The sequence below is a fragment of the Falco naumanni genome, chromosome 6 (genome assembly GCF_017639655.2).
Source record: "Falco naumanni isolate bFalNau1 chromosome 6, bFalNau1.pat, whole genome shotgun sequence".
NCBI lineage: Eukaryota > Metazoa > Chordata > Aves > Falconiformes > Falconidae > Falco > Falco naumanni.
The window spans coordinates 10487159-10500246 of NC_054059.1; the positions used below are offsets into that span (position 1 = coordinate 10487159).

At 39.6% G+C, this 13088-nt stretch overlaps 1 protein-coding gene across 3 annotated transcripts in view; it reads left to right on the top strand.

The window, feature by feature from the left end:
* FILIP1 (filamin A interacting protein 1) overlaps positions 1-13088 on the top strand; it is a 109279-nt gene that overhangs the window by 38185 nt on the left and 58006 nt on the right. For all 3 annotated transcript variants that reach the window (XM_040598673.1, XM_040598675.1, XM_040598674.1), the window contains exon 2: positions 6032-6310. In XM_040598673.1, coding sequence (XP_040454607.1) covers positions 6038-6310 — 273 coding nt within the window. In that variant the 5' untranslated portion in view covers positions 6032-6037. The remainder of the gene's footprint in view (positions 1-6031; positions 6311-13088) is intronic.

Sequence of the window (13088 nt, forward strand, 5' to 3'; positions counted from 1 at the left end):
GTTTAGAAATTCAGGAAACTCCAGAGCTGCTAAGGGTAGATATTTGTTCTGTTCTTCATTGTATTAGTCATTTAGATTAGCACTCTCCTCTGACCAGCATGACTGAAACAAACACAGGAGTCATCTACAAAAGCAAACCCAAGAATGAAGTCTGCATTCCCTTGGCACAGTTTTGTTTGGCTATTGCACAGTCCGGAGTCTGACACATGTCTGCTTCATGCAGCATCGCTCAGCATGCGTCTCTACACAGTGCAGCCATCAGTTCCTAGCTGGTCCTATGACAACCTCTTGGTAGCATGATTTCTTTTATTTCTTCAAATCAGATAATAACAACAAACATTTCCAAAGCCCAGGAAAGCCGCCTGTAATAGCTAATAATAAGGAATAACTAAAAATAAAACTGATAATTTTAATCAGTTTCTGAGGTGGTACGAACAGCGGCATCTCTACATGTTTGTTCTATGAAAGCCACGCCACTGAAGCTATGTAGCTTTAGTTCTCACTACCTAGAGCCCCTGGAGCTAAAGCCATCCATCCTCATCTGGAGTGGTCCTTGCTGAGGACTCAGCAAGGTCAATTTGGTGCCCCTTTCTTCCTCTCTTCCTGATATCTCCAAAGGTGTCATTTTTTTTTGGTGTTTTTTTTCTTGGTATCTACTACTACTTATGGATACAGACTGATAGTATTTTAAACATTTTCCAGCTCTCCTCTTCATTTATGGGATGTTGCAGATTTGATGGAGATTTTATATGATTTGGTCTCCATTTTGAATATATTTAAATTATTTTTCATTTCTGGTGCTATACATTGACTGGCAATCGCTGGGCAAAGATTTGGCTTGCTCAGTGCCTGAATTCTCAGCAGTCATCTCTCCTGTGTACCAAGCACTTCTGCACAGTGCTTTGTCCCTCTCCAAATGCCTGCACAGCAGACCCTCTGAAAGTTTTGGTTCACTAATAACTCAGTTGCAGCAATTGTTAGCCTGTCAGAAACACAGAACTTTCATGTGATATCTTATCAGTTAGATCTGCAACTGAACTCCAGACTACAAATTTATAGCCAAAGGCAATAACCATATCATGGCCGTAAATCAACTTTTTGTGTGTGTATATTATAACATTATTATGATGATTTTAAGGGAAAGCACTACAGAGCCAAGATCAGCATGTCCAATTAGCAAGAGGGACTATGCATTAAGTTTAAAGAACTCTTTTGAGTTATCTGATTCTAATAGCACTAGCAATGGAGCCTAATCTAACCTGTCACTTCAAGAGCTATAGGGAGAACAAATTGCTGTCAACGGGGGGAAGGTCTGGAACAGCATGCAGCCTGTCCTCTCCTGACATCCTACTCAGCAAATTCCTCACAGATTTTCTCCTGATGTCAGTAAAACTAACATAAAGGTTATTTCATAAAATCTTGTGTGGATTGCTAACTTGTGAAAACTGAAGGACCCATGCCCAGAACAACAATACAGACTGAAATAAATAATCATAGCATTTGTCCTTTGTGCTTAAAGCTTAACAAACAAGTGAAACAGAAGAGAGGCTGGAGAGTTCCTATGCCAAGTACCAATGCTGTGAGCACATATTGAAATGAGTAGCCAATAAATGTCAAAATCAAGGTGACTGATCATATAAAGACTTCTTGTTTGACTGGAGACTGTTAGCAAAGGTTTCCAGTTTAATATGCAATATGATAAGGGGTGGGAAAAACCCCAGTAGAGTTAAATATTAAATGCTAAAGTCATTATAAATCATACAAGCTATTTCTTCAGGGAACACAATCCCTTCAGCAGATCAGGAATGCTGTAAGATAGAGACGTGATCAGGGCAGACAGCAGGAGGACGTTTGTTACCAGTGTTAGACTGGCAGGGTCCCCAGGATCGGTTTTGGAACCCTGGTGAAACAACAAATAGGCAAGTTTGGGGATTTTGGTATTTGTGTACTGAAATAAGGTTGTGCAACTGGTCAGAAACTTGCCTTCTCTATCGTGTACCATCAGAAATACAGATGGACATCCAAAATGATAATACTAGGCACTCCTTTCCAGCACACAGTATTTCAGCCAAGATCACTGGTATGTTCTGGCTACTTCACGCTGCTCTAATTAAAACTCAGTCATCCTTACAGCTGCTTTGTATTCCTAGAGCACTGCACAACAGCTGGATCATGCCGTTGATTTTGGCCCTTAAACTCCTTGGAAATTACTGTGTGAATATCAAAACGTTGGCCCTTTCTGTCACCATTTAAGCTTGAGTTCACCTGCATCTCTGGCTTCAGCACATAACACCTTTGCATTTGGATAACATGTTGGAAAAGTATCAACATCGTAACTGAAGACAGAGTAGGTGTTAGTGTTACACTGATTTTGGCAGGCTTTTAGCATAGAAAGGCTGTTAGGGACAGTGTCTCCAAGAGTGACAGAGTGTCTGCCACACTTACTGTGATGTAAGACTTGCTGCAAAATAAATCTACAAGTGCTAAAGAAATTTTTTAAAAGGCCAGATTTGACTTACTTTAGCAACAGTCATATTCTAATTAGCTAGTTGATACAAAACTCCAGATCAATTGTTTAAGCTGCTCTGCTGCTGTATTAATGAATTTGTTAAAAAAATAAATTTTCATCTGTCCTTTGTAGATCTATATTGATTTACATCAAGTAAAAGAACACTTAAAATATGCATTCCTTATTTGTTTGTTAGTGTGCTTATAAACCTATAGTCAACTATGCAGCCTTTACATGCCTTCATGAGTTGTGATCATCTCAGCTTCCACAGGGACAGGTGGATTGAAGTGGCTATCTTGAGTTATGATGTGACAGGGTGACACACCACATTTCGTGAAGTCTAACGTATCCAGCTACGTGCATCTGGTTGATTAAGCAGTGCTAGATGTGGATGATGTGTCTCAACTAGTCATGAGTTAAATTTAAAATTAATTGTGCACCTTCAGGTCTAAGAGTAGAGTCATCTTACTACAGAGAAGTCACTAACATAGCATGTTACTAAGCAGAATACACTGTAATGTAATAATCTGTTTTCCACCGTAAAACATGTGTAAGACAGACTTGCAATATTTATTCTTAAAACATGTAGGATGTTCTAGAGCCATGGAGCCATTCACTGTAAGCCATGAAAAATAAGTTCGTTTAGAGATGAAAGTGGCTGGAGGCTGTGACCCATAGGGACTCAGAAGGAAACACTTAGAAAATAGAGACAGATTGAATCCCAAGTGCTCTCTCCTGAGAGGAAGCGTGGTTGGAAAGTTTAAAACCCATTAAAGTTAAACAAATTGAAAGGCCCTATCTGAGAGGAAACATAGTACAATGTTTATTTTTCCATTACAAACCTGAGACCTAAAAGATTTCCTGAGGTTCTCAGGTATTGTTCATGCTTATAATGGAGATCTGTTTTTAGAAAGCATAATTCATGTGTTTAATCCAAACTGTTTGATGAAAACCACACTGCATAAGCATTCAGGAAGTTAAAGGCCATTGTATACCTGTATCACATATTGTTTGGATAGGAGCAGACCTACAATGCAAGGAATCTCGTAGTGAAATTCTCTCATTCGAAAACATTGGGTCTAATTCTCTCCCCATTTATGCTGCTGGACAAATTCCACTGAATTAATGAAGTTAAGACATGAGTAACCAACGATAATAAAAAGACAATCTTCCTGCTGAGTGTGAAACTACCAAAATGCAAGGCTAATGTGAGCAAGAGATTTATAACACTGGCCTGAGTCAAGTCAGTAGCAAGACATAGCAGGCCCTGTGTAACATTAGCCAAGCTGGTCAGTCAATGTAATTCAGGTTTTGCCATCACTAGTGAATTGCTGCTCTGAGATCCTTATCAGACAAGTAAGTGTGTGATGTTAGCAATGTTGAGAAGCATCTGTTTGACTAATGAACAAGATGCAAACTAAATCCAGAGATTAAGTGAGAGGAAAGATTCGGAAGCAATGGAATATTATTCATTAGATCTATTGATATAAAAACTGGGCAAGCCTCAGACATACAGACTCTTCTTCACCTTTCTTCAGTCTGTGTGTTCAAATTGTAGTTGATTATAGGAACAGCAACATATTTCTCTGTGAAGATATTGCTTTCTAGTATTCTTGGACTGTCTTGGGTAAATTGGATTTAAGTAGAAAATTAAAGTACCAGAAAATATGACCACAAACAAATGTAAATTGGAGTAAGGCAACACAAACTTCTGATGGTTTGCCTTGTCTGTTATAGAAGCAATTTCAAGTAGGATGAATAATGTCTAATTTTCAGGAGACCAGCTTACTTTTTACATTTGAGTTTGGCCCCAAACCAAGCCTAAATTCACTATTGTCTTTGTACTGTTCGTGACAAATATCTTGACTACAAAGAACAATCAAGGTCTTCTACAGTTGAACACTGAAGAAAATTACAAAGACCTACTTCAACATAACACAGGAAGGTGACAGGATAGCAATATAGGTCCATATAAAAACATGTCTGAGTATCCTATGCACATGTGTTTAATAGTGGTAAGTAATGAAATACACACAGATGAACCCACACTGTCTTCTGTGTGATTGTTAACCAGTGACACAGGGCAAGACCTTACAGAGTAAATAAATGGGATTTTAAGGGCTAGCAACCTCCCTGGCCAATCTGCAGGGTCAAGGGGAAAAAAGAGAGATGTTCATAGGAGAAGACAGCAGACAGGCAGATTAAGCTAATTTTAGGTGAATGCATTGTGTGGATGACACCTTGAAAAGAGCTGATGGGTAAGAAAGAGAAGAACTGTGTAAAGATTTAAAGAAAAGGGCAAGTGGCTTAATTTGATATTGCTGAATGACATTCAGAAGAGGGAATCAGAGAAGACTTGTTTAGTGATGATATGCAGGAAGGATGATTTTCACAGCTGTGTTTTGTGGGACACCAAGGTTATGTTTGTTGTAAACTAAACAGTTCCAGGGCCCCCCATTCTGTGTTAAATAGCACAGTCTAGCTACGCTTGTGCTGCTAAACTCTCTTCTCTTCCAGAACAGGGTGGCTGCATCTGGAGCTGGCCTGGGTTAATTCCTGAATTGTGCTTAGGAACTGGTTGGAAGAGTGGTAGTTTACCTGGACCAGAAGTGTGCCAGGAAGTGTGGTAAAAATTTAGCGATACAGTAGGTCAAGTGTGAGAGCTCAGGAACATTTGCTGTCACTATTTAATTTCCTAGGATAGATGTAGTCTAAGAGTGCAGTGTAAGTGCTGAAGAGGACAGAGATGTGAGCATTCGATAACCATGACCTGACATTTTGGAGAAACCTTGAATTTTCTGGAAGGACTACATTGATCTTGCTCATTTACCTCTTAGCGGTTTCATGCCCTCTGTGTTCTTTTTTCAAAGTGCTTTTCAACTTTCCTTTACGGCACTTACTGTCTAATAATCTCATGCAGTATTTAGCTTAAGGTGGAGTTTACCACTTGATTCAGTCTGCATTCCCTGTTTTTCTTGGTTACCTGGAATAAAACCACTGCTTCACTTAGGGAAACTAGAGAGAGAGCTTTGTTTGTCATGCATTGTCACTCCACTCTTGTGGATAATTTATACTCAAGAAATATGCTTTTGTAACATTAATTTGCATTCCTCTCTCAAGTAAACCTCATGTTAAAATAAGATCTACGTAACAACGTGCTTTGTTTTGTATTGAATTGCGAAGGATCAAAATGTTGACTGAAACCCTGGAAAATGTTCTTTATAATTTTTCTGCATAATATTTGTTTCATACATTTAAACTCATATCAGCATCTTAACATGCTGAAAAAGATGATTACCCTTACTTTAGTGCTCTGTTAAATTTATAATTAATGACCTGGATTCACTGTCTGCCACACACAGAGTTGTTGAAATAGTTGAGTTTTCTACTGCTGTCTCTTGAGCATGACAGTATTTTTCACTGTTTAGAAAATTGTTGTTCTTCCAAAAGGCAGTATTTCCATTGCGACTTTTTTTATATAATCTTGTTTATAAATGCATCTTTATGTTTGTTTCTTTTTAGGTAGGGATGAGATCCCGAAACCAAGGTGGAGAAAACTCGTCTAATGGGCACTTCTCCAGTTCCAAGCCTGTCATCAGCCATGCAGAGAATGAAAAACTTCAGGAGGATGCCAAGAAAAAGAATAAACCTCATCGGAAGGAAGATGAGGTCATGGTTTCAGCAACTGTCAAACGGCACTCAAAATCACCTGGACCTACTGAACGAAAGAACAAGAAGTCCATAGAACTTTCTAAAGAGGACTTGATAAAACTCCTCAGTATAATGGAAGGAGAACTGCAGGTAAATTAAACATCTTTTAAACTGTATTTTCAATGTACCTATTTATTTTTCGGTTGTCCAAAAAGCACAAGGTTCAACTGACAGGGATATGAAAATTTAAGGCAAAGGACGGTAAGGACAAAGCAGTGGTGGCTGGTGTTTAACAGGATAGCCATAGCTTTAAGTACTGCTTTATTTACTGTCTCTACCTGCAGCTACCAAAGCAAAAGAAATTATAAACACCTGTCAGAACTGAGGAAGAAAGGGGCATCTGCAGGTCTTGAACACTTAAAAAGAGGCAGAAGACCACCACAGAGGAATCAGTTGTGGGGGACAAGGGGTGGGGAGTAAAATAGTGAGTGTAGTTACAGTCAGTAATGCAAAGATTCAAGAGGCAAATCTGCAAGTCAGTGATACTGAAGAAGGAGTTAAGGTGGCCCCTGGACCTTCTGCATGTTCAGATTTTGCTCAGGGCTCAGCCAGATCTCTGCCTGTCCCACCTGGCTTCCAGTGCTCTGCACATTCCCTGCCTTACAAAGACCCATTAGTTTTATTTCTTGGAGTAGTGCTTGCTTGAAAGTCTTCTCAGTTGTCCTGGCTTGCATGTTTATTCAGCCCAGTACTAAGTCCTCTGTGGCAGGCAGCCTGATTTTGTCCTTAACTCCCCTAAATGTCCACCCCCTTCTGAGGATTCTCTTTAATGCTGATAAATCATTGAACTCTCAGAAGTGTCATCCTTCAGGGAATTTCAAAATAAAAAGCTGAAACATGGTATTTAAAAAAGTCCATATGAAGACTTCTGACTTTTCAAAACTTATCCTCTTTTGCAACAGGAGGGCTTGCCAAATTTATAAATTCTTTTGTTTGCACTTTAGTAATATTTTTCACTGAACCTATGGACAAGCAGAAAAAACTGCCCAACCTGTGTGAAAACATTTTGTCTCACTCCCTTTATTCTAGTTAACCATCATTATTTAGCATTTTATATAAGGCTTTACTTTTTCCCTAAACTCAGATTCATAACATTTTTGCTTTAATTTTAGACTTGTGACCATCTTATCTGATTAAAAGAAGCAATTGTTTTGCTAATTTCTTGGTATGAGTCATCTGAGTTGCACCATTACCACAATTCTGAGATTTCATCCTATTAAGTATCATTAAGTATCACTCTTCCTGTACATAACTGACCTTCAGTTTGTTGGCAGGTACTTTCAAATTTCAAGAAATATGCATTCAAACTAAATAATTTTGTCACAAAGACAAGGAATGGTCATTCTGCAGTGAAAAACTGCAAAAAAACCTGTTGAATGCGGTTTTGCAAAGGAAAAACATTTTAGCATTATAGAACAGTTATCCATTTTTACAGTGCTTCATTTTACTTTATAAAAAAAAACTTGTGTATGTCATTTCCTAAAAGATGGGGCTAGGATGCAGCTTCAGTGATGATTAGAGCCAAACCTCATTAGAAATGTATCACGCTCATGTTGTTCAGAAAGGTTTACCCTGAAGTCACCTTTGTGGTCTGGAGAGGGGAGGCGAAGAAAATCACTAATATTTCCTGGGTGGCAATAAATGTGCTCTTTATTCTTATTTCTGTATATTTCTCCTGCTCAATACATGGAAATGTGCCTCTTCACCATAGCCTTTTACACTGTGGGGGAGTTATACAACCTTTAAAGGACTACCTATGTTCTCATTATCCCTATGGGGAAGATGGGGGTAGCTGCCATCTGCACTGTAATATAGTTGAAAATCCTCACCAAGGTGATACTCCCATTGTCCTGGACAATATTTTTAGGGATATTTGTACATACAGACCCCACAGAGATGTTAGACACTGATAAAGCTTCCTGGCATCATGGGAAGATTGTGAGCATGCCACCATGGTGGCAGCCGTAGAGTATGCCTGTTCTTCTGCTCCTACTGCCAGGCAGGGAAGAGAATCATTATTCTTTTTAATCCGTAGAAGTTTTTAATTTCATTTCAAAAAGCCCAGTTTTAGTTATTTACCTGGTACCTGTGTTGAACTGTCACTGAAGTGGGCAAAGCTGCAGCACTTTGGCTCGAGATGAGAGCCTGGCTTTGATGCTGCAAAAGAAGATGAGCCAAAGAAGACTCCAGCCAAAGTAAATGCTCTGGCATTACCTCCTGGCTGTCACAGTGACCTAATGCACTGAGTCATTTCATGGCTTTTCATTTTCGGATCTGTTAGAACATCTCTGGTGGCTGGCTGGTGTTTGTTGGACTGACAAATCAGACTGTGGGTTTATTTTGAAGCCATTTCAATACTGGCAAAGCAAGCATGATATAGGCCTAAATGTAAGAAAATTTTGTTTTGAGAATAACAGCAGGCTGTACCTGTAGGGAGATCAAATATTTTCTGAAGAACGGGATAAAATACCATGACTCTTTTACTCTACAGCCGTGAGCAGAGAGGATCTTATAGCTGTACCACAAACGCAGAGCAGGGTGACACTGCCTTATAAACGCCAGTGAGCTCAGGCAGCAACCTGGTCATGACAGCCATGGGGTTAGCAGGGTAAACTGGTAATGTGTACAGATCCTTCACGTGCTTAGTTCACTATTCACGTAATTTAACAACATAGGAAACACTGCCACGTTGCTGTCAGTATCAATTTTGAGTCCTTACTTTGGGACTTGACCTCCCAGCTCATCATTTTGAAGGTGAATCTGCAGGTAAACCATGGAAGGGCAGTGATGTTTATGTCTTTTTGTTTGGTTTTGTTTTGTTTTGTTGTTTTTTTTTTTTTTTTTTAATTATAATTACCTCAGGTAGCTTGCCTGTGCTTTAGTTTCTAAGGCCAAGTTGGCCTTGGCTTTTCCTGTCATCAGATTTCCTGGCAGGGCCCTGTGCACTTACAGAATACAGAGAAGGAAAGGCTTTCATAAACAGCTGAGGTCACCGTAGCCTAGGCCTTATTTTGTAAGAAAACAAAAGGGGAGAAAAGGTGTACAGGAGCTGTGGCGATGAAACTGTATCCCAGTATACATAGCAGGAGAGCTCTTAAGTACGGCCTCTCTGAAGGAGAGTAGGAAACAAATTGACTGATGACAGGGATTGATTTTAAAGGCCTTATAGCTCTGTGGAGTGTCTTGTCTTGTGGGATCTCACAGGTCATATAAAACCCCAGTGATTACATGGTCTTTAAACACATATTGACTCTACAGGGGTAAAAAATCCATAAAGGATTTATTCCTATACCTGGGGAAAAAAAAATAAAAATCTGATTTTTAAATGCTGCAAAACTGAATTGAAAAGAAAATTTCTAATGCAGGTAGAAGGAATTGGACCATGAAGGCATGGTGTTAATTTGCCTAGTTGTCACAGTGATTTCAGACAAACCAACATGTGAATATTATTAATTACAGAGCAACACAGGCAGTGAAGACCTTTACAATGATTATATAATCCTATCAGTGGTTCACAGATTTTTGTCCAATGGCCTACGTATTTGTCCTGGCAGGAATATATTCCCTGTACACATTCTGAGCAGCAGCCATTCATCTCCAGCAATACCAACACTGATTTTCAACATTTCCTGATTAGGGGCCCAAAAGGAAACGGGGAGTAGTATTCATACATGTTTACCATTCATTCTTCTATTGCATGTTGGAACAAAAACCCCACAATAATAAAAGTACATTTATGAAGACAGCATCACACTACAAATCATTGGGTTTTTTAAGAATAATATCTTAGCCAGGTTCTGTGCCTATTTCCAGATGACAGTTTAAGCTTAAGGAGACAGTTTCCTATATTTCACACCGATTTAAATAGGAGCAACTTTTCCACTCAAGGCCTTCATTATAGCCAGTGGTTTACTGTGTTTCTCCAGTGCAGAAATGGCATTCATCCCCTGCAGCTCAGCCACCCGTTCCTGTTGAGGTCCTTTACATGCTTTAGGGCTGAGGGAAATGTTTCCTGAGAGCCTGGTGCGGTGGAGGAGCAGAGCTCTGCCCCTCAGAGCTAGGCAGCCATGGGGTATGAATGAAATACATGTTAAGGTATGTTTCCTCTGATGCAGGCCTGAGGATGTTGATGGGCAATATGTGAAATGTGATGTCTTGGAGAATAGTATGTATAGTGTACAAATTAGATGTAGACTAATCACAAGCCACAACTCCTGAGAAGTCTTCAGACTTCCGAATGGTCTAATGTAACACCGGGTTTGGACTGACTTTTGAAGGGAAACACTGCATAGCAGATACTCAGAGGTAAACCTATTTGCATAGCATCCCTCCTTCAAGGGGAGAGGCCAAATGACTCCACTGTCAAAAAAGCCCTTTTCTTTAATCTGTATTTATTTAAGACTTCATTTAATAGTTAACTTGAGTACTCACGTAAGGTGTCAGAGTGATAGCTCCCAAGGAAGGATGTTTCTCCCCTTGCCTGGGGAGCAGCAGCCAATGCACCCCATAGCAAGGTGTGCTCCCTCTTGTATATGGAAGTTCACACTTGTCATGTCCAGTTTGATTTTCTCTATCTGATGAGGTTGCTATTGAAAACATCATTCCAGGATTAAGACTGCCAGTCTGGCATTAGTAGGTTAATTGCATTTGTGCCACCGATTACCAAACTGCAGATTGCACTGGTGCTTCGTCAGCTGCAGGAGGGGTTATTGTAGAACAGATACAGGTACAGGGGGCTGGCTGCTGATGGTTCAGACAGGGTAATCATGTGGGGAAGGAACTCTCTAATCTGACAGAGCCGGGATGAGGTCACCTTCAGATGGGCTGCAAGACTTTCTTCTTGACCTGGGTGTGTGAGGGAAGGGGTAGCAGAGGTGGGTGAGGGCTTTGTGTTTTGTTCTGTCTAATGAGGTCTAGGAAACACGTAACGGTGGCTGTACATCCTGTCACAAGGGAAATCCTCTCTCGTAACACACTCCATTAACAGGTACCCATGTGGGTATAGGTGGTGTACTACCTATTGTGTTCTAACATTTTTAAAGGTATTTTAGTATTGTAACCATGTCTCTACCAGAAAGCTAAGCTTTGTAAATGTAAAGGAAAGGAAATTTCTTTACTGTTTCCATTTGTCTGCTTTTTACTTTCCTTTTTCTATAGCTACATATTTTATTAGTATATTTCATTCTATAATAACGTTCCGTTCTCTTTCCTAAGATCAAAATTTTCCTCTTTCTTCAGCTTTCCTTCCCTCCCTTACCTCTCTAGTTGTGGCCTTTTTCCTTATTCTACCTTTTTGTCACTTCCTAACTTAGGCTTTCTTCATCCTCATACTGCAGATGCATTGACTAACCCTTTTCCTGAGACTCCTGGTAAAACAATTGTAAAAGATCTGCTGTGAATCAAGTCCCAGCAGCTAATTCTTTAGACAACCACTTCATTTAACCTTTGTCATGAATAAGAATAGGTGGGTAAACCTTCACTAGTCCTATTGGAAAACAGGTCCAGAACTGAAAAGCTTTAATGTATAGTAAATTTCTGTCTTTTTATTTCTAGTGAAACCTTCATGATATAGTGCTATACGTTGATCATGCTTTGAAAAGCCTACCTCTCTCCCTACTGTTTAGTGCCTGATGTGTTTGTAGGCAGCAGTCTCACACTCTAAGCCTTCATTTTGCTGTGCTAGCTGTGCCATGTCCTTTTAGTTTCCTCTAGCAAAATAGGCTTTCCACGTCTTCCATCACCCCTTGATCGGCACCTGTTAAACCCTGAGTTCATCTTGTCTTTTTGTCTCTGTAGCAGGAACTGCACACAGTGCAGGAGGATAGAGTTCACTGGTGTCTTGTATATTGGGTTTAATACTTCTCGTTCTCTGCTGACATGGCTTTACTTGGCCTTCCCATCACTTGTCAGTCTCTTTGATAGAAGTGAGAGAGTTTGACTCTGTAGCTGTAATTGTGATGTTTTTATCTCTCTTTTTGCTCTTGCTGCAATGTGTAAACTTTCATACAATGCCTTGAACTGCTTTTGTTTCAAGCTTGACTTTCCTGAGATGTTGAAACAACATTGTGATAGCCACCTAGGTATCACTCAGTTAAAAACAATGTACAAAGTCCTGTGTTTTTTCTTCAGTGCCTTTCTTGATACTCTTGCATTAATATTATTTAATACCAAGCTGGTGTTAAAAGGGCTAGATAGGTGGGTGGAAATGAGATGTGTTTCTTTTGGGTAATAATAAAGTCAGAAGAGAAAGCTGGGACAAGGTGTCTTGGCACCAGAGGAAGGGGTACATAACAGTGAAGAGAAGTTTTCAGTCATTAGCAAAATCTCACAGTTTGAGAAGCTGAAGAAGAGCCAGAGTGGAAACAACAGGTAAAGCCAGAGAAAAATGCATGTAGAGTAGCTTTGGCTAAGTGTTTATAACTGCAAATTCTTGTTAATTGGATTGAAATAGTTCAGAATTTTCTGAGCATATCATACAGGTGAAATTCAAATTCCCTGAGAGAAAAAAAACTTGCAATGTACAGAGTGACAGGGAAAAAGAGAAGATAGGGTTAATGTGAGGAGGGAGAGGTGACTTAAGGAGAATGGAATGAGGGGAAAGAGGTTGGGCAATAGAAGAAAAAGAGTGTAAGGAAAACGGGAATACAACAGTGATAAATGGAACCAAGCTAGAGACATGGAAAGGGGACATAGAAAAGGCAAGACAATGAAGAGAAAGGTGGTATCCACATTGCTGCAAAAAGATCCCTAAAAATATCTGGTGTATCCGAAAAATGAGTTAAAAAAATCTCTCCCCTCTGACCGACCCCTTGTTTGTTTGTGTTTTCCTGGTGAAGCAGGACAAAAAAATGAAGTTAGGATAGACTTC